This window comes from Cottoperca gobio, unplaced genomic scaffold, assembly GCF_900634415.1.
Source record: "Cottoperca gobio unplaced genomic scaffold, fCotGob3.1 fCotGob3_42arrow_ctg1, whole genome shotgun sequence".
Taxonomy (NCBI): domain Eukaryota; kingdom Metazoa; phylum Chordata; class Actinopteri; order Perciformes; family Bovichtidae; genus Cottoperca; species Cottoperca gobio.
The window spans coordinates 102418-127057 of record NW_021167006.1 but is presented as its reverse complement, the minus strand read 5'-3'; the positions used below and the strand labels follow the sequence as shown (position 1 = coordinate 127057).

General features: G+C 40.5%; 3 protein-coding genes across 6 annotated transcripts in view; 2 read left to right on the top strand and 1 right to left on the bottom strand.

The window, feature by feature from the left end:
• The window catches only part of LOC115006026 (T-complex protein 1 subunit beta), a 6458-nt gene extending 936 nt beyond the window's left edge, over positions 1-5522 (top strand). Inside the window, exons 2-16 of the mRNA XM_029428039.1 lie at positions 665-739; positions 833-898; positions 1230-1341; positions 1467-1543; positions 1639-1751; positions 1950-2152; positions 2239-2339; positions 2431-2558; positions 2666-2769; positions 2877-2996; positions 3229-3357; positions 3533-3636; positions 3753-3852; positions 4941-5082; positions 5163-5522. Coding sequence (XP_029283899.1) covers positions 665-739; positions 833-898; positions 1230-1341; positions 1467-1543; positions 1639-1751; positions 1950-2152; positions 2239-2339; positions 2431-2558; positions 2666-2769; positions 2877-2996; positions 3229-3357; positions 3533-3636; positions 3753-3852; positions 4941-5082; positions 5163-5193 — 1605 coding nt within the window. The 3' untranslated portion in view covers positions 5194-5522. The remainder of the gene's footprint in view (positions 1-664; positions 740-832; positions 899-1229; positions 1342-1466; positions 1544-1638; positions 1752-1949; positions 2153-2238; positions 2340-2430; positions 2559-2665; positions 2770-2876; positions 2997-3228; positions 3358-3532; positions 3637-3752; positions 3853-4940; positions 5083-5162) is intronic.
• A 1015-nt stretch (positions 5523-6537) lies between these two features.
• LOC115005990 (cathepsin E-like) lies at positions 6538-12040 on the top strand. The gene is made up of 9 exons (XM_029427994.1): positions 6538-6593; positions 7434-7614; positions 8094-8211; positions 8510-8628; positions 9501-9700; positions 10247-10372; positions 11165-11309; positions 11447-11545; positions 11870-12040. The coding sequence occupies exons 1-9, from the start codon at positions 6538-6540 to the stop codon at positions 12038-12040; spliced, it is 1215 nt and encodes a 404-aa protein (XP_029283854.1).
• On the bottom strand, positions 11647-24172 carry LOC115006023 (bestrophin-3-like). 4 transcript variants are annotated; one of them, XM_029428036.1, is made up of 12 exons: positions 24100-24172; positions 22581-22668; positions 21612-21757; positions 18709-18863; positions 16928-17005; positions 16593-16745; positions 15870-15950; positions 15635-15786; positions 15059-15149; positions 14215-14333; positions 13825-14070; positions 11647-13237 (listed from the first exon to the last, which is right to left on the bottom strand). In XM_029428036.1, the coding sequence occupies exons 1-12, from the start codon at positions 24146-24148 to the stop codon at positions 12895-12897; spliced, it is 1701 nt and encodes a 566-aa protein (XP_029283896.1). In that variant the 5' UTR covers positions 24149-24172; the 3' UTR covers positions 11647-12894. The 4 variants fall into 4 exon arrangements, with proteins under 4 accessions (XP_029283896.1, XP_029283892.1, XP_029283893.1 ...); XM_029428032.1 differs by having other exon boundaries at positions 22572-22668; positions 24100-24168; XM_029428033.1 differs by lacking the exon at positions 21612-21757 and having other exon boundaries at positions 22572-22668; positions 24100-24121.
• Between the last annotated feature and the right edge of the window lie 468 nt (positions 24173-24640).

The window sequence follows — 24640 nt, the reverse complement described above, 5'->3', positions numbered from 1 at the left end:
TGAGAATAATTCATCAATCATATTCAAAATCAGTAAAACAGGAAAACTATCCTAAAAGAAGAAATAGTACACAAGTAACAGGAGTTTTAACTGTTTGGACAAACAACAATTAAAGCTTAATTTTCATTTATTACCAACATTATCACAATTCTGTGACATTTTATAGTCAAAACAACGAATTGATTAATTGTGAAAATAATCTTTAGTTACAGATATTTATTATACATATTTGAGTAATTTGCCTGCCCTGTTTATATCAGTGAGGGTGAAGTATAACGCATATATATATTCACGTATATCGCAGTATAATGTAGTAAAAATGATCAGCAGCGCCTCAATAATAAAAACATTATCACCTTCATGACGTTCAGATTAATTTGTATTCAAACTGCTGTTATTGTAGCATAAAGTTTCTTTTATTTCACAAAGGTTTAAGCTGAAAAGATGTGAACAGTAATATAAATACAACTGGCTCGTACATTTCAGGAGACGACTAAAAAACTAAAGGCATTAATAAAAACAATAATTATATAATTTAGTCAATTAACTTTAGTTTCACTTGTACAAAGATTAAAGCTGAAGTGGGACGTCCCGTCCTGCTGACACGCGTCGGACTCTTAAATAACGTGCAGAGCTGTTGTGATGTTGTCGCTCGTCTCTGCAGGCGTCCTTATCGATGGCCCCGATCAACATCTTCAGACATGGAGCTGATGAAGAGAAAGCTGAGACTGCACGATTGGTGGGTTTTAATATTTTCATTTCACAAGATGAAGATGAAGATGAACCCTCCGGAAACTTTATTTAAATGTTCGTTGTTGTGTGTTTTCTCCAGTCGTCCTTCATTGGCGCCATCGCGATCGGAGACCTGGTGAAGAGCACTCTGGGCCCAAAGGGGATGGTAGGTGTTGATCTCTGCGTTAACTTCATTATTCAACGAGAAAAGTCCCAAAACGAGAGGAAACCGTTTTACTTTACGAAGATGACTTGTGATTTATTTAATGTTGAATATTAAAGTACACGTAAACGCTTTTGGTGCCCGACGATAAACATGAAGTTCAGAATCAAACGGACACGTTTACAGTAAATGTTGTGAACGTTGTATTTATTTATAGCTCGTTGTGATTCTGTGGCAGTAATTTAATCGTCCGTTTGAAGTTAACTTCTGGTTTCTTTTATAAATGTTTCTGAAATCGCTCGTCGTGAAACGCGTTCCCTCGTCTGTCTCTCAGGACAAGATCCTGCTCGGCGGAGGGAAAGGCGGCTCAGTGACGGTGACCAACGACGGAGCGACGATCCTGAAAGCCATCGGCGTCGATAACCCTGCTGCCAAAGTTCTGGTTGGTGAGTGAAGCTGCAGAATATCAGAACAAATGTTCTTTAGACTTCCTGAGAACCGTTAGACGGTCAGCGAGGACGCTGGTGGAACGTCTTTGATTTAAAGTGAATGTTCTCGTGTTCGTCTGCAGACATGTCGAAGGTTCAGGATGATGAAGTCGGAGACGGGACGACCTCGGTCACCGTGCTCGCTGCAGAGCTGCTGCGGGTAAAACGCGGTTTAGTCTTCGTTTAAAATGCACGTGCAGGTTTTAATCGACTTCTTCTAACGGCTGCTTTTATGATGGTCATGTCGCTGCGCAGGAGGCCGAGCTGCTGATCGCCAAGAAGATTCATCCCCAGACCATCATCTCGGGCTGGAGGAAGGCGACGCAGGTGGCCAGAGACGCTCTGAGGGAGGCGGCGGTGGATAACAGGTGAGACTTTCATTTGCACGTAATACCCACAATGCAATGCAGTTTCCCTTTTCAAAAGTGTTTTGTTTATATGTTCGAAATTTGTGTTTTTTGCATTTTGTTTTAATATCGACTTTTTTTTTATTGGTTGAAGTTCGATCGTGACTTCAGGAAACAAATAATAATCATCGCCGTAACTCTTCTTCTGTGTCTCCATAGCAACGACCCGGCTCTGTTCCAGGAGGACCTGCTGAACATCGCCCGGACGACGCTCTCCTCCAAACTGCTGACTCACCACAAAGCTCACTTCTCGCAGCTCGCCGTCGACGCCGTCTTGCGGCTGAAGGGCTCCGGGAACCTGGAGGCCATCCACATCATCAAGAAGCTCGGAGGCAGCCTCACCGACTCCTACCTGGACGAAGGTGAGAGAGCGTGTGTGATGTCATCGCCCCAGGCTGGTCTCTCGCTTCTGATTGGCTGCTGTAACGTTCATTATTTGACCCTCCAGGTTTCCTGTTGGACAAGAAGATCGGAGTGAACCAACCGAAGAGGATGGAGAACGTCAACATCCTGATCGCCAACACCGGCATGGACACCGACAAGATCAAGGTACACACACACACACACACACACACACACACACACACACACAGCTGACAGACAGACATTTTAAATGGTTTATATTTATTGTGTGTCGCAGATCTTTGGCTCCAGGGTTCGCGTCGACTCGACTGCGAAGGTTGCAGAGATCGAACTCGCAGAGAAAGAGAAGATGAAGGAGAAGGTCGACCGAATCCTGAAACACGGAATCAACTGCTTCATCAACAGGTACACACACACGCACACACACACACACACACACACACACGGAGGAAGGAGAGTCTTCATCACAAACACTTAAAGGAAGTTGTGACTAAACTTGTTCTTCTTTACAGACAGCTGATCTATAATTATCCAGAGCAGCTGTTTGCTCAGGCTGGTGTGATGGCCATCGAGCACGCTGACTTCGCCGGCGTCGAGCGCCTCGCTCTGGTCACCGGTACGGACGAACTGCTCCTGTAAGAAGTCGTCTGTTAGTTTAAATGTGGCTGCAGAACTAATGAGGTGTGTGTGTGTGTGTGTGTGTGTGTGTGTGTGTGAGATCAGGAGGAGAGATCACCTCCACCTTCGACCACCCCGAGCTGGTGAAACTCGGACACTGCAAGCTGATCGAGGAGGTGATGATCGGAGAGGACCTGCTGATCCACTTCTCTGGAGTCGCCATGGGTATAAACACACACACACACACACACACACACACACACACACACACACACACACACGTCATGTATGCTGAGCACGTTGAGACTTATTACAGTCATTATGTGATCTTTGGATTCATACACTGAAATTAAATAAATAAACTAAAGTTCCGCTTTATATTTGTTCATCTTATTTTAAATATTGTTTTAAGTTTTATAACATTTTCTTTTCTAAACTCTTGACCCCCCCCCCCCAGGTGAGGCGTGCACCGTCGTGCTGCGTGGAGCGACTCAGCAGATTCTGGACGAGGCCGAGCGCTCGCTGCACGACGCTCTGTGTGTGTTGGCTCAGACCGTGAAGGAGCCACGCACCGTCTACGGCGGAGGTACACACACACACACACACACACACACACACACACACACACACACACACAGATTTTCAACATCTGCTTCTAAACAACGTAAACTAGAAATCTTTTGATCTTTGAAATGAAACGATCCAGAATGTTTGTTTGTTGGCCCGAGCCACTGAATATCCCCCCCCCCTCTCCCCGTCAGGCTGCTCTGAGATGCTGATGGCGAGGGTGGTGAGCGATCTGGCCAATAGGACGGCAGGAAAGGAGTCGGTCGCCATGGAGTCGTTCGCCAAGGCTCTGAGGATGGTGCGCAGCTTCTTACGCTCTAGTGTCAGATTTAGATCGTTTCAATGACGAAGTAAATAAAACCATAAACTCCTGTTGTCACAGCTGTTTGTGTTTCTCACCGTGTTCTCCTCCAGCTGCCGACGATCATCGCCGACAACGCCGGCTACGACAGTGCCGACCTGGTGGCTCAGCTGAGAGCTGCACACCACGAGAACAAGACCAACTGCGGCCTGAGTGAGTCCAGAGCAATGTTCATCTGGAGATTCATATATATAGATATAGATATAGATATATCCATCCATCCATCGTCTACCGCTTATCCGGGGTCGGGCAACATCCTCCAGCTCCGACTGGGGGATCCTGAGGCGTTCCCAGTGAGGAGATATAATCTCTCCACCGAGTCCTGGGTCTTCCCCGGGGTCTCCTCCCAGCTGGACGTGCCTGGAACACCTCCCTAGGGAGGTGTTCCAGGTGGCTCTTTACTAGATGCCTGAACCACCTCAACTGGCTCCTTTCAACGTAAAGGAGCAGCGGCTCTACTCCGAGTCTCTCCTGATGGCTGAGCTTCTCACCCTATCTCTAAGGGAGACGCCACCCGTCTGAGAAGACACATTTCGGCCGCTTGTACCCGTGATCTCGTTCTTTCGGTCATGACCCAGCCTTATAGATATAGATATAGATATAGATATAATATATATAGATATATAGATATAATATATATAGATATATAGATATATAGATATAATATATATAGATATATAGATATAATATATATAGATATATAGATATAATATATATAGATATATAGATATAATATATAATATATATAGATATATAGATATATAGATATAATATATATAGATATATAGATATAATATATATAGATATATAGATATAATATATATAGATATATAGATATATAGATATAATATATATAGATATATAGATATAATATATATAGATATAATATATATATAGATATATATATATCTGACATTTCATTCTATATTAAATAAATATCAAATTAGTCCTTTTTTAAATAAAACCTATTTATTTATAGTGACAAATATATATATATATATATATTATTTACATTTATTAATTTCAGGGTTTTATATAATTTATTTGATCATTTTAAAACGTGTATATAAATGTTTCTCTTATATTGTGTTCATAACAAAATGCAGCTCAATAAAAAATAAAAAGATATAAAAAGCAAGTATTCAATTATTTCTTAAATCTAATGGTGTAAAATTTAAACACTTTGTTTATTAAAATGATGTTTACATTAGAACAAACATTGAGTATCTGTCGTCCTGCAGACATGAATGAAGGCGTGGTGGGCAACATGGCGGAGCTGGGCGTCACAGAGTCGTTCCAGGTGAAGCGCCAGGTGCTGCTCAGCGCCTCTGAAGCCGCCGAGATGATCCTGAGAGTCGACAACATCATCAAAGCTGCTCCCAGGTCGCTGCTTCGCTCCTGGTCTGTCTTTCTGTTGTTGTTGTTTACCTGCGATGTTCACTGACTGTTGTTTGTCTCTGCAGGAAGCGGGTTCCCGACCATCATCCCTGCTAGACGAGGATGAAGACGAAACGTGGGCGGGATCAGTTTTGTTATTTATCGCCTCGAGTTCAAATTTAAAGAACCGCTGTTTTTTTTTCTCTGTTAAACTCTCACTGTGGAAGCACCGCGAGCTAACTTCACACGGTCACCTCACTGCGTACGTAGCGAATGTCCACACGCAGGCCAGTGTGAAGCTAATGTCAACGGTTGGTTGTGATGCTAGCATTAGCTGAGGTCACATGGTCATGCTAGCATTAGCCGGTTTGTGCCGACGTCGCTTAAAAACGTAACTTTGGACGTTGTTTGTGTTTGTTTACTGAAAATAAAAGTTCCAATCCTCATCCCGTCTGTTTCCTCTCGATGTTTTCTGACTCCGTTTAGATCAGTGTGTGTGTGTGTGTGTGTGTGTGAGACACAGTTCTGCATCTCTTGTGATCGTTTGGTTGTAAGTTGTTATTATTTTATGTATGTACATGTAAATGTACTTGTAGATTATTATTGTAGATTATCTGGAACCTGGCACCCCCTCTTAGTGTTGCGTAATAAATAAAGTACATGGTTATGTTGTCATAAAGCCCCCCCCAGGTCAGAGTGACTGAGACCTCGAGTGTAAACACTGAAGTGACACTGAACTGATAATTAGTTCAAACAGAAGAAGAGTTTGTGAAAGTGAAATAAAGACTTTAAGAAGAAGTTTGTCTGTTTTAAGAATGTTTTAGCATGTTGGAGATTTTCTCTTTCGACCCCGTCTCATGGTCTTCTTCAGGATGAAACCATCAACGTATCATTTAAATGTTATGTGTATTTTAAACCCGACCGCAGATGAGCGGTAGATGATGGATGTTAGTCACAAGATGATTAGTGATGCATCAAGACACCAGAACTCTGAGCCCGATCTGCAGACAGACAGACAGACACTCAGGCAGACAGACAGACTCAGAGAGAGAGACAGACAGACTCAGAGAGAGAGAGAGACAGACAGACTCAGAGAGAGAGACAGACAGACTCAGAGAGAGAGAGACAGACAGACTCAGACAGACAGACAGACAGACACTCAGACAGAGAGACTCAGAGAGAGAGACAGACAGACAGACTCAGAGAGAGAGAGAGAGACAGACAGACTCAGAGAGAGAGAGAGACAGACAGACTCAGAGAGAGAGACAGACAGACAGACTCAGAGAGAGAGAGACAGACAGACTCAGAGAGAGAGACAGACAGACAGACTCAGAGAGAGAGAGAGACAGACAGACTCAGAGAGAGAGAGACAGACAGACTCAGAGAGAGAGACAGACAGACAGACTCAGAGAGAGAGAGAGACAGACAGACTCAGAGAGAGAGAGACAGACAGACTCAGACATGTTGAGGCCGGTGTTGCTGCTGCTGTTGATTTGGACGAGCTCAGCGCTGGTCAGGTAGGAATAATACAACTTTATTAATATCAGTCATTGTTTTTATTTGCCTTAAGTTTTATTTAATTTTCTTTTACGTATTTATTTTAATTGATAAACATTTTTACATCAGTATGTCTTTTATTTCATTTTTATTTATTCTTTTTTTGTATTGAAATTTTTTTCATCTCCATTTTTATTTTATTTTATTGAGTTATTTGTTGTTTTAAGTAAGTCTTACTTAATATTTATTATAACTGTTATCTCTCCATGTTTAGAGGTATTTACCTATATGTACATCTACCTGTCATATTAACGTCAGTGTACAAACACAGTAACTTCAGAAGCCACAAAACAAGCCGATACTAAATATTTTTAAAGTTCATAAACATCCCATAAATTTAAATTGATCTCATAAATGAGTTTTATTGTCAACTCAAGTTCATGAGGGAAGTTTCAGGATTTCTTTCTTGTTCAAAGCAATAGTTGGACATTTAGCTTAGCTTAGCTTAGCTTAGCTTAGCTTAGCATAAAGACTGGAAGCAGAGGGAAACAGCTAGCATGGCTCTGTCTCATATAACCCAGTTGTTTTTACACTTTTTGTTCGTATTAAACAAGATAAAACATATTGAGATATAATAATAATAAGGCATGAGGACGTTGGATGTTTTATTGCATTTCAGATTCACATCTGATGTTTTTGTCCTCATGCACTTGTACTCTTCCGTATTATGCTAAGCTAAGCTAACTTGTATCAACTTTCTCGTCTAACTCTTAGCAAGAAAGCAAAAGAGAGTACTTCCTTAAAATGTTCAACTCTGTCTTAAGAAATTAGAAGAAAACCCTAAAACGTTTCCTCCCCAGGGTGCCGCTGAGGCGGGTGCCTTCGATTCGCTCCCAGCTGCGGGCCGACGGCCTGCTAGTGGAGTTCTTGAAGGATCACCGCCCCGACATGTTTAACCGCCGCTATGTTCAGTGCTTCCCGCCCGGCACGCCGTCACTGCGGCTCGGAAGCTCCAGCGAGAAGATCTACAACTTCATGGACGTAAGAAGTGACTGTGTCCGCATTACTGAAGTGCTCCTGAGCAACGCACGACGCCCACATCTGCTCATGGCGCCGCCGCCGGATTGGCTGGAAGACACCTATTTGTTTTTGATCAGAGTATTTGATCATGTGCACAGATTCACGCTTTGAACGTGTTGAGGAATGTATCGCTTGTTTGTATATTAGATATTATATGTAATAGAGAGGTTATTTCTTTAGTAGAAAAAATGTTAACGAGACAGAATCACTGGTGTCGTTCTCAATAACACCGCCGGACCGCGACACATGAGGAGTTTTAATTTAAAGCAGCAACCATTCATCTCTTTATTTGTCTTTTTATTTAATTTACTTTACTTATTGTTATTATCAAGTTTGAGTTGAAACCATTTAAAGCCACCGATAGTAACACCATGTAACTGTTGTGTGTGTTGTATCGTGTCCTTCCTGCTACACACTAACACGTGTCTGTTGTGTGTCAGGCTCAGTATTACGGGGAAATCTCTTTGGGGACTCCGGTGCAAAACTTCTCTGTGATTTTTGACACCGGCTCATCCGACCTCTGGGTGCCGTCAGCCTACTGCGTCAGCCAAGCCTGTGGTACGACACACACACACACACACACACACACACACACACACACACACACACACACACACACACACACACACACACACACACACACACACACACACACACAATATAACATGACACACACAACTACACAAGAGTTTGTATTTCTAAGATTTGTGTTTGTGGGTCAGGACAGCATGACAGAACCGATAAGAAGTTCAAGGTCTGTGTGTGTGTGTGTGTGTGTGTGTGTGTGTGTGTGTGTGTGTGTGTGTGTGTGTGTGCGTGTGTGTGTGTGTGTGTGTGTGTGTGTGTGTGTTCACAGCATTGCACAGGCGTTTCAGGGCATTTCAGTCCACCTCTTTCCATCATGACGGTCGGATATTTGGGATTCACTACGGATCAGGACACCTGATGGGAGTCATGGCCAGAGACACTCTGAAGGTCTGATATGTTTTACTCTGCTTCACTGTGTAGCCGGTGTGCTGGAGCTTAATGTTCTGTTTGACCTGCTCGTCTCTCTGCCCAGTGATCCTGATTAATGCACAAACAAATCAAATATACAGTAACCATCTCTCAAAGCTTCCTGTTAAGAGTTGCTGGAGCTGCTCATTCATCTCAGCTATCCGGGAAAGAAGGTTTAAAACACTTACAAAAGTAACTAGAAGGAAGAACTCGGAGAGCGCAGACCTTCGCCAATCTTAATGAAAGTGAATTGTGCTTTGTGTATCTGCTCTGTGATTCTGATCCGCTCCAACATGTAACGGGTTCTTCTTCGGCCCGTGCTGCACCCTTCTACCAAGTTTCATGAAAATCAGATGAGTAGATTTTCTGCAAGGTGCTGACAATAAGACAAACAAACTGAAAACAAACCTCCTTGGTGGATGTAAAGATAGAACAATTAATTTACTTGGGAGCATGTCAATGTTACCCATAAAACGTTCTTTATTGACTAAACGTTTGACATGAATTTAATGAGCCCTGGTAGCCAGACGGTTACGCTCCATTGTTTCCCGTCTCCTTCGTCACTACCGACGAATGAACTTCGTTGGTCAATGAAGGCGACCATGCTAATAAAAGAATATATAAAAACATTTATTTTTCTGTACAGCATGATATGTTCACATTCATCATGTCCGGGACATTTCCAGACAGAAATGCAGATTCTGGAGATATGGAAATATAACTATGTCCAAATATAAAATTGTAATTTGTAACAAAATCAATTCAAGATTTGTTTTGAGCCCATGTAGCTGAACAAGCTGAATATGTTGTTCATAATAAAATGTTTTGTAATCAGTCATTTTCTGGTCCAGGTTGGGGGTCTGACCATACAAACACAGGAGTTTGGGGAGTCAGTCTACGAGCCCGGCTCAGCTTTTGTAATGGCGAGATTCGACGGCATTCTGGGTCTGGGTTACCCGTCCCTGGCAGAGATCCTTGGTAACACTGTTTTCGACAACATGATGGCGCAAAAGACGGTGGACGAGCCGGTGTTTTCCTTCTATCTCACCAGGTGCGATGTCCTTATTCCACACTAATGCCATCACTCACAAGTTTATCTACTTTCAAGCATTCATGCCAGTACAACCAGTTCAGGGGTTTGTTGGAGTACGGAGGGTTTCATGTTGTTCCTACCTACTTTTGGTGGGTTTCCAGGAAGTACCAATGGGATTCAGTGGATGCGAGCGGTTTCCCTGTTTCAGGAGGGTCCAAAGAGTTTAAGAGTTCCAGAGATCTCCTGAGGTTTTGAGGAGGATCCAGAGGGTATAATAAAAGGTATCCTTCAGGTTCTGAGGGGTCTAATGGTTTCCAGGAAGTTTCAGCGAGGAATCCAAGAGATCCCAGGTCCCAGGGTTCTTGAAGGATTGCAAGAATGCCGAATAATGAACTTGTTGGTAGAACATTTGGTTGAAATATTAATCTGCTGATTCTTGATACATGGTTTTAGACATTTGGTCCCAGAGAAATCCAAGAGTTACTGAGGTTTCGAGGATTTGGGGTCCATAAACAGAGAATAAATTGCAGTTTGTTGATTGGAGTGTGATTTTTGTAACTGCAGGAAAACAAGTGTCAGCAACCCGGAAGGCGAACTGTTGCTTGGCGGAACAGACGAGGCGCTGTACAGCGGACCAATCAACTGGCTTCCTGTGACTGTTAGGGGCTACTGGCAGATTAAGATGGACAGGTTGCACTCATGTTTTTAATATTGTGATTATGTGTAATTAATGAATCATAATTGTGATCTTAACCCCAATTTAAGCAAATTCCCAGAGGGGCAATAAAGGTTTCATTCAAGTTGAAGTCCTGACACGTTACTAACAAGAAGTGCTAAGTTTTCTAAATATATTTCTTGATTTTGATGACACCTTTGGCTCTTGATCACACCCAACATCCCAGCAGTATGGGTTCCCAATTAATAAATTGTGCTGTGAAGTACATGCAACAACCAGTAGATGGTTGTCCAAGCCAGATTACTAGTCATATATGTCCGACAGGGTGGAGCGGTGGAGGAGCAAGGCCAGCTAAATTACCTGCTAACTCTAGTGTCTTTAAGTACAACCGAACGGCTTGGTAGCAACATTTTAATCACAAAGTAGCCCCGCTCTGAAGCATACCCGGTTTTATTGTCTATATTACTCTAATGGGACATAATTTACTGTGTTGAAGAAGACTTGAAACTACAGATTGAGACATAAACTCATCAGGAAAATGTTACTGAGGTAATAAATCAAGAAGTAGAAACATTTTCTCATAGACTTCTATACAATCGGACTTCTTGCAACCACTGGAGTCGCCCTCTGCTGGCCATTAGAAATAATGCAGGTTTAAGACACTTCTGCAGAGGCTTCACTTTTCATACCAGCATGTTGTCCCTTTGATGAAACAGCAGAATGTGAGGAGATTTAGTCCCATTGATAATAGAGAAGCATTTGCACACCACTCAAAACATGTGAAATGATGATCTCTTCTGTTTCAGTGTTGCGGTGCAGGGTGTGAGTTCGTTCTGTCCTCATGGTTGCCAGGCGATTATCGATACTGGAACCACCCTCATCGCCGGACCGACCAAAGACATCCTCAGCCTTCAGCAGCTGATTGGAGCCACGCCCACAACCATCGGAGAGGTTAAACTACATTTTATTTTATAATCAAAAATTTGACATTTCTGGATAGGGACTCTAAAAACAAAACTGAATACGACTTTTAATAAAATGTGTTAACATATGACATCATTTGACCGTTATCTTTGTGTGTGTTTCAGTTCATTATCGACTGTGCCAGGTTGACCAGTTTGCCCCATGTGACATTCATCCTCGGAGGAAAGGAGTACACGCTGTGTGCTGAGCACTACGTCAGGAAGGTTCGTCTTTCCGTCCGTGCTTTGCTTTCCAAACTTTGCTGCAGGGTAACCAAAGGTTTCACAGGAGTCAAAGGGTCGTAGGAAGTTGTTTCTTTTTATGCGCAAATTATATAATGAATTGTAACATTCAATGTTGACATTTTCTTCATGGACCCATGCACTTACGATGTTTATGTTTAGTGTGTTTTAATATGTTGGACCAGAGAGAAACAATCATTAATTCAGCTATATTTTTTATGGTTGACATGACAAATAAACTTGAACATAAATATACAGTGTGATACTGAAATGTCATCTTCAAAAGAGATCTCTTTCTGTCTCCAGGAGATGCTTGGCGACAGGGAGTTGTGTTTCAGTGGTTTCCAGGCCACGGACATAGTTTCCACCGAAGGCCCCCTGTGGATTCTGGGAGATGTATTTTTGACAGAGGTCTACACCATCTTCGACAGAGGACAGAACCGGGTCGGCTTTGCCTCTGCTAAGCACATAACCTAACTCTAACCCATCGGTTATCAATAGCTGACAACTGTATCAGAAATAAATACTATACAATTAAAAAGACAATAACAGCATTTTGTATTTCTTGCAAAGGCACCAACACAAATTTCACTCGTTTGCAACTAGCTAGCAACTTTGTGCTTACGCTATCCTTCAATTTCTGACCTATTTTGCAACTTTTTTGGCCCATCAAAAGTGCCCAATCATAGTCGATCCCCCAATCACATCATCTCTAGCCGTGGTGAAACCATTCTTAATTTTTGGTACAGTTTTTGGTGATTCAGCAGCATCAACACATATTGTATATTCATCACTTAAGTTTCATTTAAAAAAACAGACAAATTGTTATCACGTAAACACAAACACTCACCACAGTTCCTCTAATGGCCACCAGATGGCATCCATGAAAACCCTGACTGTATTGAAGGGAAAACCCCACAATCGTTCCACAACAGATTCAGCTCTTTGTGGTGAAGTTCAATTAATCTAATGTGTGTTGTTATTCCTCCATTAAGAAAATATTAAGGCATAAAAATGGCATTTTCTTGAATGGCTGGTGTTTCAGCCTATCAAGCTCAGCCGGGGTAGTTGCTGTTTGCTCTTCGCATCTTTGCCCAAATTGTATTATAATTATTTTGTATCTTTTGTATTCTTTGGTGTACAATCTTAGGGTTAGGGTTTGTCTCCAGTGAACAAACTCCAGGCTTCAAAACATCCCTTCAGAGGTTGGAGATTTCTAAGCAACTTTCCTCTTGTGACTTCTTTCATGTCGTTAGCAGCTCAAAGATTGGCTCTGTTTGGGTATTATGTTACCGTGTGAGTGTTTCTGATTTTTACTCCAAACTCTGCGATTAGGAGTCCTGTTTCTTGATCTCTTCACTGTTGTTGGTTCCTTTGTTCTCGTCATCCTCAGTCCCTGCCAGTCCCTGGAAGTCGTTGTCGTACTCAGCATCAGGGATCTGCAGAGTGCCACTTGGTGGTCCAGGTGATCGTCGGGATTGGAATCGAGCCAGGCCTCGTCTCCGCCTTCCCAGAGCCTTGGGGCTTGGCAGGCTTCGGACTGACGCTTTCGATGACTGCCTGGAGAACTGGAGGGAGAACTGGCGCCCCCGTGGCCGGGTTGGTGGGTGATTGGCCCAGCGGAATTCCTTGGGTCCCAGCTGGGTGGGGGAACAACAGACCAAGGAGCTGTTCCTGGAAATACAAAGAATGAGTCGGACCACAACGGGAAGTTAATGGCAGTATAAATAGGATTGGTCAGTTGAGGTTTGAAAACGCAACATTCAAAGCTGTTATGATGCTTGCCAGCCGGTGAAACCCCAGATTCTTTTGTGGAGTTTTTCCTGTCTGCTGCAAGGACAGATGGTGGCGTATGCTGTACAGATTGTAATTTCCCCCTGAAGCTAATTTGTCATTTGTGATATTGGGCTATATTGATGACTGATTGATTCTCTCTCATTTTGGATTTGAGCTTTGTTGGCTCGGCGTTTTGCCTCGCTATATTTGCCTGTTGCGTCCCGAACACTTCTAGTGGGTCATAAGTGATGATTGAGAGGGATTATATTTGTATGACTCTAAACATTGTTTTAAAGGAATATCCTGATCATTCTGCCTTTAAAAGAGTGGAAAGGTATAAAATATGAAGGAGAAGTATATTTCCCAGTTTAAGAGCGACCGTAATTGCTAGTCATTTTAGTATTCCCATTATCTCAGCCCCATAATGGTTTCGGTATGGACAGTGTTGGACCAACAATGAGTGGAAAGTGATAACACTGAAGTACCTCGGGGTATCCAAGGCCAGTGCCTCCTCAGTGGGGGTGGGATCCAGTCCATTCTGTGGTTTTGCCGCTTCACAAATTCCAGAAGAGTCCATTAATCCAGACAAAGGTGGACTAATGACGAGCCGGGGGAAAACAGTAGAGGGCGAGCTTTCAGGGGATGGAGGGTTACTGCTGACCTCCCTTAAGGTGGACAGGGTGTCCTTGGCAGGGGAGGGTAGACCCGTGTTGTCTGGACGTGGATTGACCCTGGATGAATTGATGGACGATAAATGGATGAACTGCTATACAATCAGATACACTGACACTGAGCCACTTTGCTGCCCAATGACACACCAGCTGTAATTGAAAACGACCAAAATGGGTACTTTTAGTACTTTAAATGGAGCAAACCTGAAGTCTGGGAAGAAGCTTCCTGTTGCGTCGCTGCTGTGTCGTTTGAAGATGGGTCGAGAAAGTGGGAGGTCAGGAGGCTCCTGAACGCTCAGCAGCCGGCGGACTCGACCCAGAACCTGCAAATATCAAAATATATTAAATATTCTGTAAACATGGAAGGTTGTTCTTCCATCCACGACTCAAACAAACACATTAGGACTATGTGAAGAAGAGGAACACATGCATCCCCCAAAGCCTAACAATCCTTTTAACTATTACTTCATCACCATGTTTAGAAATGTATAATCTACATATAATGCCCAACCTTTATCATAATTTGTATCTATGTGTCATCTACATCAAGAATTACAAAGAAATGATATAAAACAACTGTTTTAGACAGAAAGGAGAACAACCTTTTACTGTTGACTCCAAAGTACTGACACCAGGAAAAAGATCATTTTGTGTCTACACCATAAGGTTCTGGGTTATTAGCCAAAAATGTGGAGTATAAAATGGTGGTAACCAAACCAAAATGTATTCATGCCTTCCTATGGCCTAATGACAGCTGTCAAGTATAATAACCGGCTTACTGATGACAAACAATCATACGGGACTAAAAACAGAAGTAACTAGAAGATTGGAGAGTGCAGACCTCCGATAAGGCTGCGCTCACGCAGTTATCCTCCCAATGATTCGGATCCACAAAATGTAATGTGTTCTTCCTTGACCCATGCTTCACCCTGCCACCAAATTTCATGCAAATCAGGCTGATTGTTTTTCCATAATCCTGCTGACAAACGATCAAAGCGAACTGAAAACGTAACCTTTTTAGCGGAGGTAATAAAAAACGTTGTATTACCGACTCTTGGCGCCAAGCCAAAACAGAGTCCTGTTGCCGTGGACGATTGTTGCTAACGTCAGCCTCATCAACCTGCAGGATGTCGGAGAGTCTGGAAGAGAAATTAGACGAAAGTTTTTATTTTGCTGATCAAACTACTCTTAACCCAACGTTACTGAACCCTGGGTGGAATTACATCAAGGAGGAACAAAAGACGTATATTTCTATAATGATGATGAAGAGGATAATACATTTAGAGAACAATATATATATTATATAGCATACATGAGTATACCCTCTCTTAAACATAACACATTCAATGATTTCTTTACAAATAAGACACATTTATGTGTCTGCAACTCTCATGTATCAGTCACTAATGATATTTGCCAAAACTTTCCAGGAAAACTTGGTTTTCTTGTCAAAACTGTAAAAGGCCATGTTGCAATAATGAATACATCCTATATACAATATAACACTTGATAAATGTTTTATTGGTGCTCAGGTGAACCATCCCACTCAAACAGGTGTAATTGGTTGACAGTTGAAGTGGTACTTCCAATGTGTGATAAGTAAAATGTGTGTGTTTGTGTTGACCCCATGTCGGTGGTGGAGCCGAGGAATGAAGGGATGCAGTAGTCGGCAGCAGCCAGCGTGTACGGCGGGCGCGCCTCGCAGTCGTTCCAGTACAGGTCTTTGGTCATGTGAGGCAGGTTCATGTGCATCTCATCTACGGCCAGCAGAGACACCTGGAGGGACAGGTAAACAGGAAGTGATGACGATGAAAGTGTGGTTATTGTTTTTGAGAAACGTGCTGTGATTGGCTGCTGACCTGAAGGTTCCTGTCAATGATCCAGTTAGCTTCAAAGTCGTCATCGTCCTCCCCGAACGGGTTGATCAGCTGCTCCGCTACCTGGCGACAAGTTAAAGACCTGGAGTTCAGTCACATATTCGCATTGTTTTTAAAGATTTACATTTTCAGTGGACAGAAAGTACCAAGAGTCCGACTAAAACATGGTTTTTTAGTCATTTCAAGCTACTGTCACATTTTGAGGCTTTCGTCAAATGGAAATGAGCGGGGTTTCATCTAATTTAACATTTATATTTAATTGATATTTTTATTTAAGATTTATTTTTGTATTTAACATTCAGATTTAACATTTATATTTATATTTTAAATTTCGATTTATATTGAACATTTATATTTATATTTAAAATGTATATATATTAATATATTTAACATTTATATTTATATTTAAAATGTATATATATTAATATATTTAACATTTATATTTATATTTAACATTTAGTTAGGTTTATTAGATTTAGATTATTTATAATTATATTTAACAGTTAATATTTAGATTTAGAGTTTACTTATAGATTTAGATGAATTCTATAAGAATGAGAAAGTGAGCTAAACATAAAAAACTAATCAGCTAGATAATTGTAACCACATTATTATATTTGATGCTCCGTATTTTCGTGGTATTTGTTGACATTAAAAGATTTATAAAATATCGCCGGCCTTATCCTGTAACTGCATCATCTGCACCTTCAGCCAGCCGGAGTAGAAGAAGAACTGCAGCAGCGTGAAGACGGGGACGTAGAGGTCGAGGTCGTGACCTTGGTAACCCCGCGCGGGGTCGAGGAACTGACGACCGATAAGACAAGCGAAGAAAAAGGTGTAGACGGCGAGGGTGACGACCTGAAGAGAGACGAGAGAGTTTGCTGTACATCCTCCGCCTCTCAGACTCAGAGCAGTAACTCAGTTACAGTAATGATGGAAGACGATCACTGATGTGATTAGATGAGCTGCATCCGTTTTAAACAAGTTATGCTGACAGATGTATATTATATATATATATTATATAACAGAGAGAGACAGGCCTGTGTGTAAACCAGCGGGATGCCGACCCAGTCGTAGCCGAAGAGAGTCGCACACCAAGTCCTGAACACATTCATCTCCTGAAGACACAAACAGTCAATGTGATGAAAAGCTGAACGTCATTATAATGACAAACTCGCTCTAAATAATGAGTTAATATCTGTAAATAATGAGTTATAATGAGTTAATATCTGTAAATAATGAGTTATAATGAGTTAATATCTGTAAATAATGACTTAATATCTCTAAATAACGACTTAATATCTCTAAATAATGACTTAATATCTGTAAATAATGAGTTATAATGAGTTAATATATGTAAATAATGAGTTAATATCTGTAAATAATGACTTAATATCTGTAAATAATGAGTTATAATGAGTTAATATATGTAAATAATGAGTTAATATCTGTAAATAATGACTTAATATCTGTAAATAATGACTTAATATCTGTAAATAATGACTTAATATCTCTAAATAACGACTTAATATCTCTAAATAATGACTTAATATCTGTAAATAATGAGTTAATATCTGTAAATAATGACTTAATATCTGTAAATAATGAGTTAATATCTCTAAATAATGACTTAATATCTTTAAATAATGACTTAATATCTTTAAATAATGAGTTAATATCTTTAAATAACGACTTAATATCTCTAAATAATGACTTAATATCTGTAAATAATGAGTTAATATCTGTAAATAATGACTTAATATCTCTAAATAATGACTTAATATCTGTAAATAATGAGTTAATATCTGTAAATAATGACTTAATATCTCTAAATAATGACTTAATATCTGTAAATAATGAGTTAATATCTCTAAATAATGACTTAATATCTTTAAATAATGACTTAATATCTTTAAATAATGAGTTAATATCTTTAAATAACGACTTAATATCTCATTCATTACATTACATTTAGCTGACGCTTTTGTCCAAAGCGACTTACACAAAGTGCAAACGATCATGAGGATCTGTAAATAAGAAGTTTTGCTCTCGTTGTTTCTTTTACTCGGGGTAGTGAGTATCCACAGTTATCAGTTTGGCAGCCGAACACATCAGTTAGTAGGTCAGCAGGCTGACAGGACAAACAGTCCTGTGGAGTAACGCTGGGTGTCACTTTACCTACATGTCAGTTTATATAATCACACACAGGGATTCACCGTCTCATGTGGCATTAGAGGTGCGGCTGCTGAAGGGCTGTTTCTCTTTGACAGGATATATTTGTAACCTAATGACAGGTCCGTGATTTATTCTTGTGTTAATATCACAGCAAAGACCCAAAGCACCAGTGGAAGAAAGTACATTTACTCAAGTACTCTACTCACAATGTTGAGGTACTTGTACTTTACTTGAGTATTTCCATTTACTGCTACTTTATACTTCAGTACATCTCAGAGGTACATATTCTACTTTTGACTTTAGTTCCTTGTCACAGTTCTTCCTCCTCTACAACCTTAAACAGCAGCATGCCGAAGTTTTAAATAAAGTCCAGTGAGTCCAGAAAATGTGTTTAAAATGTTTGATAATTATGTGAAAGATTTAAATAATTATGGGAATATTTTTAGAAAAATAAGTGAAAAAAAGTGATGATCTTATAGAATCTGATGCATCGTGTAAATTAAACTACCAACAAGATGTAAAGGAGGGAAACATCTGCAGCAGGAACATGCTGAAATAAATCATGAACATCTTACTTTAATTTATTTTACTATGATTATTTTATTTTTTAAAATGTTATAAGTATAATTAAAATGTCTGGGGTTACCTTGAGGATGTTCTGCAGGTCGATGCTGTCCTTGATTCGTCCTTCCTGTCGAGCTTTAGACGCCAAGTTGGAGAACCAGACGACGGGGATCCAGTACTTCAGGTGAGGAGAGCGGATATTCTCAAACACCTTCCGCTCCTCTGGAGTCATAAAACCTGCAGGGGGCAGAAAACACTTATTATCTGATGTTTCTGTTACATTAATGTGTGTGTTACATGTTCCTGTTACATTAATGTGTGTGTTACATGTTCCTGTTGCATTAATGTGTGTGTTACATGTTCCCGTTACATTAATGTGTGTGTTACATGTTCCCGTTACATTAATGTGTGTGTTACATGTTCCCGTTACATTAATGTGTGTGTTACATGTTCCTGTTACATTAATGTGTGTGTTACATGTTCCTGTTGCATTAATGTGTGTGTTACATGTTCCCGTTACATTAATGTGTGTGTTACATGTTCCTGTTGCATTAATGTGTGTGTTACATGTTCCTGTTACATTAATGTGTGTGTTACATGTTCCTGTTGCATTAATGTGTGTGTTACATGTTCCCGTTACATTAATGTGTGTGTTACATGTTCATGTTACATTAATGTGTGTGTTACATGTTCCTGCTACATTAATGTGTGTGTTACATGTTCCTGTTACATTAATGTGTGTGTTACATGTTCCTGTTACATTAATGTGTGTGTTACATGTTCCTGTTACATTAATGTGTGTGTTACATGTTCCTGTTGCATTAATGTGTGTGTTACATGTTCCTGTTGCATTAATGTGTGTGTTACATGTTCCTGTTGCATTAATGTGTGTGTTACATGTTCCTGTTGCATTAATGTGTGTGTTACATGTTCCTGTTGCATTAATGTGTGTGTTACATGTTCCTGTTGCATTAATGTGTGTGTTACATGTTCCTGTTACATTAATGTGTGTGTTACATGTTCCTGTTACATTAATGTGTGTGTTACATGTTCCTGTTGCATTAATGTGTGTGTTACATGTTCCTGTTACATTAATGTGTGTTACATGTTCCTGTTACATTAATGTGTGTGTTACATGTTCCTGTTACATTAATGTGTGTGTTACATGTTCCTGCTACATTAATGTGTGTGTTACATGTTCCTGTTACATTAATGTGTGTGTTACATGTTCCTGTTGCATTAATGTGTGTGTTACATGTTCCTGTTACATTAATGTGTGTGTTACATGTTCCTGTTACATTAATGTGTGTGTTACATGTTCCTGCTACATTAATGTGTGTGTTACATGTTCCTGTTACATTAATGTGTGTGTTACATGTTCCTGTTGCATTAATGTGTGTGTTACATGTTCCTGTTACATTAATGTGTGTGTTACATGTTCCTGTTGCATTAATGTGTGTGTTACATGTTCCTGTTACATTAATGTGTGTGTTACATGTTCCTGTTACATTAATGTGTGTGTTACATGTTCCTGTTGCATTAATGTGTGTGTTACATGTTCCTGTTACATTAATGTGTGTGTTACATGTTCCTGTTGCATTAATGTGTGTGTTACATGTTCCTGTTACATTAATGTGTGTGTTACATGTTCCTGTTACATTAATGTGTGTGTTACATTGATGTGTGTGTTACATTAATGTGTGTGTTACATTGATGTGTGTGTTACATTAATGTGTGTGTTACATGTTCCTGTTGCATTAGTGTGTGTGTTACATGTTCCCGTTACATTAATGTGTGTGTTACATGTTCCCGTTACATTAATGTGTGTGACATGTTCCTGTTACATTAATGTGTGTGTTACATGTTCCTGTTGCATTAGTGTGTGTGTTACATGTTCCCGTTACATTAATGTGTGTGTTACATGTTCCCGTTACATTAATGTGTGTGTTACATGTTCCTGTTACATTAATGTGTGTGTTACATGTTCCTGCTGCATTAATGTGTGTGTTACATTGATGTGTGTGTTACATTGATGTGTGTGTTACATTGATGTGTGTGTTACATTAATGTGTGTGTTACATTAATGTGTGTGTTACATTAATGTGTGTGTTACATTGATGTGTGTGTTACATTGATGTGTGTGTTACATTAATGTGTGTGTTACATTGATGTGTGCAGTATTTTGTCCTGTTTGAATCATGTGTCTCTAAAAAGTCAACTTTTCATGAGTTTCTCAGAAAAACAATGAAAAAGGATTTTGTTGCAAAAGTAGAAACCTTGAGCTAATATTCCCGAATCTTCTTCTTGGCTCTGTCATCTCACTTTTACCACGTTAGCTTTTTGGAGATCTTACACACACAGACAGACTTTGTTGTGTTGCAGTCTGAGTGCTTTGACTCTACACAACGCATGAAGAACGACACCGCTCATCATCTCTCTCAGTCCTGCTTTAATTGGCCCATAACGAGCCATTAACTGGGTCGGATCAGACGCTGACAGGAAGGAAGAAGAGCAGCCGGGAACGAGCGGAATCTGACCTTTATTTCATTTCAGTTACACACAAAACATAAATATATAAATGCTGTATGCGTCGGACACATACTGGATACTGTAGCTGCACAATAAAGGGCTGTTTTAGGCCGACACGTAAATAAGACAAAAAGCCAACGGGACTTTTCATTGGATTATTGAAAATAAACTCTGTGTGATAATCTTCACAAAAGACATTTTTATGAGCATAAATGCCATCGGCAGAAGTAAAAAGCGAACGTTAAAGGTTATAAACGAACTATAAAATTCACCACTTGAGTATTTACTGACGTATTTTATGTCATAGAAAATGTGAAAATGGCTGAAGCTTGTGTGAACCACAGACTTTATACAAATACTAAACTCATTCCTGCATCTGTAATAATGTTTCCAGATTAGTAACTAAATATTTTACCAATCGAACAGGAAACTGTTCACACACCCAAACCCTCTCACCTGCCTCGACCACGTGGTCCATGGTGGGGAAGCGTTTGCAGACGGCGGTGCTGACGGAGCGGAAGATGAGCAGCGACGTCAGGTTAACGTAACGCACTAACGTCCGGCGCAGCAGGCGGCCATATTCGTCTTTACCCTGAACACAGCTGGAGGAGGCAGAGGAAACAGGAGTATGAATCATGCACTCTGCAGGGAGGAGCTACCGACTTTGCTGGAAGCATCAATTCTTTAGATTGCTAAGCATCGTCTCGTCAGCGTTCTCACTCCAAACATGTCAATCGTCTCTAGTGACCGTCGTAAGGTGATGTCGTATAAAGAGCCACAAAGTCCACGTGTGGAGGTCGGGGTCGAGGATAGGATAAAAAAAACACAGGACTTTCACCCCGAAGGACACATGTCCCGTGTCCGTTGACTTATTTTAAGTTACGTACGTAAATTAACTTATTTTACGTACGAAATCTAAAAAATGACGTAACAAACATATATTTTTACCCCAAATTATGATCTTTCCCTGAACCTAACCAGGTAGTTTACGACGTGTCGAAGTTTATCGGAAACTTAAAGAAAGGTAAAGTACTTAATTTACGTACGTAACAAGAATTACGTAACAAAAACATACTTAACTTAACGTTTTGTTTTAATTCACAACGTTAACCACGTGTTGAACGCTACACGTTGAAAAAACGTTGCTAAAGGATCGAACTGGGAATGACAACGTTGTAGAGATTATCTGCGTTTAAATCAGGAAAGCAACCGATGGTGTTTCCCTGATTTTGCCGTCACGCCTGACTCGTAACAAAAAGAGAAGAGAAGAAAGTTTTAAACACGCACTCGTGCAGGTCGAGGCAATCTTCATTGTGACTGATGACCCCGACGAACAACGCCCCGTTCACCATCACTACAAAAGCCATTCTGGCCGAACACACAGAATGTGAATAACTGAAGATGTTTGTTTCTTACAGTTTGTACCTGGAGATGAGGAACATGAGGCGGTCCGGCCACGGCAGATTAACAAACTGATTCCACCATCGATTCACCACCAGAGTCACGTAGAAACCTGAAACACGTGAATATTAGTTTAGTTCAAGTTAAAGCCATATAAATACAACTTAATGAGTTATGCTCAAATATTACACTTTCGATTTCAAGTGTACATCATCATTTTAATAAAGTCCCCTGTTGTTCCATATAATAGTAACGCGTCTATTTCTATCTGCGTTTTTATTGCACAGTATCGGAAACTCACTGAGAACCAACAGCAGCAGAAACAACATGTTCTCTGGATCAGAGGTCAGACACTCAAACACTTCCTGCTTTTAGTCTTTCTGTTAATGATCTGTTTCCATTAGCACGCTAATGAGGCAACACAATACCTGTCTGTCTGCCTGTCGCCCTCTCTGTCTCTTTCTGCTGTCTGCCTGTCTCTCTGTCTGTCTGTCTCTCTCTCTCTGCCTGCCTGTCTGTCTGTCTCTCTCTCTGTCTCTCTGCCTGCATGTCTGTCTCTCTCTCTGCCTGCCTGTCTGTCTCTCTCTGTCTCTGCCTTCCTGTCTGTCTGTCTCTCTCTGTCTCTCAGCCTGCATGTCTGTCTCTCTCTCTGCCTGCCTGTCTGTCTCTCTCTGTCTCTTTCTGCTGTCTGCCTGTCTCTCTGCCTGTCTGTCTTTCTCTGTCTCTCTGTCTGTCTGTCTTTCTCTGTCTCTCTGCCTGCCTGTCTCTCTCTCTGCCTGTCTGTCTCTCTCTCTCTCTCTCTCTCTCTCTCTCTCTCTCTCTGCCTGTCTGTCTCTCTCTGCCTGCCTGCCTGTCTCTCTCTCCTAACCCTACAGCTGTTCTTTACTCTTCATTATATTTAAATAATATTTGAAGGTTATTTTTCTTTTGTGCTTTTAAATTTGAATCTTTTCTGTGAAAAATCAATAAAGTCTGTTTTTAAAAGGTCAAAAATTAAAAATGAATTAATCTCAACAACAAACGTGTTCTACCAGTTCCTCTGAATAATAATAATAAAAAATAATAATAATAATAATAAAATAAAAATAATAATAATAATAATAATAATAAATAAAAATAATAATAATAATAATAATAAAATAATAATAATAATAATAATAATGATAATAATAATAATAAAAATAATAATAATAATAAAAATAATAATAATAATAATAATAATAATAATAATAATAAATAATAATAATAATAATAATAATAATAAAATTATAATAATAATAATAATAATGATAATAATAATAATAATAATAATAATAATAATAATAATAAATAATAATAATAACACACATCTGTCAGTCCTTGAATTTGACGTGAACCACAATGAAGAAACATCTTTTATATTTATGTCATCGTTTGTTGAGCAGGTAACGTTTCACTGCAGACGTTCCTTCATGAACACCAGCGGTGAAGCTACAGCGTGGCTCCTGAGATGTTTCAGTCCTAAAGAGCGAGGTATGAGCGTCGTGAGCGGGGGGAGACGTACCGAGGACGAAGGTGACGGGGATCTGCTCCGCGTATTTATCACAGTACATGGAAAGTTTCTCGAACAACCTCTTCTGTGGTCTGAGAGGACGAGCCTGCAGCACAGAACACACACCTACTTTACACTTAATGACACTTCAACTGAACAGGGCTGCACACACACTGCACACACACTCTGCACACACACGCTGCACACACACTGCACACACACGCTGCACACACACGCTGCACACACACGCTGCACACACACGCTGCACACACACTGCACCTGCACACACACGCTGCACACACACGCTGCACACACACGCTGCACACACACACGCTGCACACACACGCTGCACACACACGCTGCACCTGCACACACACGCTGCACACACACTGCACCTGCACACACCACGCTGCACACACACGCTGCACACACACACGCTGCACACACACGCTGCACCACACACGCTGCACCTGCACACACACGCTGCACACACACGCTGCACCTGCACACACAAGCTGCACACACACGCTGCACACACCGCTGCACCTGCACA

What these genes read in the sequence shown, in the direction of transcription:
- LOC115005990 (XM_029427994.1), top strand. Translation starts at nt 6,538, where the DNA reads ATGTTGAGGCCGGTGTTGCTGCTGCTGTTGATTTGGACGAGCTCAGCG. An exon ending in CTGCGTCAGCCAAGCCTGTG is followed by an intron (nt 8,212 to 8,509) that starts GTACGACACACA and finishes GTGTGTTCACAG; the next exon opens with CATTGCACAGGCGTTTCAGG. An exon ending in TGGCCAGAGACACTCTGAAG is followed by an intron (nt 8,629 to 9,500) that starts GTCTGATATGTT and finishes TTTCTGGTCCAG; the next exon opens with GTTGGGGGTCTGACCATACA.
- LOC115006023 (XM_029428032.1), bottom strand. Translation starts at nt 24,148, where the DNA reads ATGTACTGTGATAAATACGCGGAGCAGATCCCCGTCACCTTCGTCCTC. An exon ending in ACCTGCAGAACATCCTCAAG is followed by an intron (nt 17,006 to 18,708) that starts GTAACCCCAGAC and finishes TTGTGTCTTCAG; the next exon opens with GAGATGAATGTGTTCAGGAC. An exon ending in TCCCGCTGGTTTACACACAG is followed by an intron (nt 16,746 to 16,927) that starts GCCTGTCTCTCT and finishes GTCTCTCTTCAG; the next exon opens with GTCGTCACCCTCGCCGTCTA.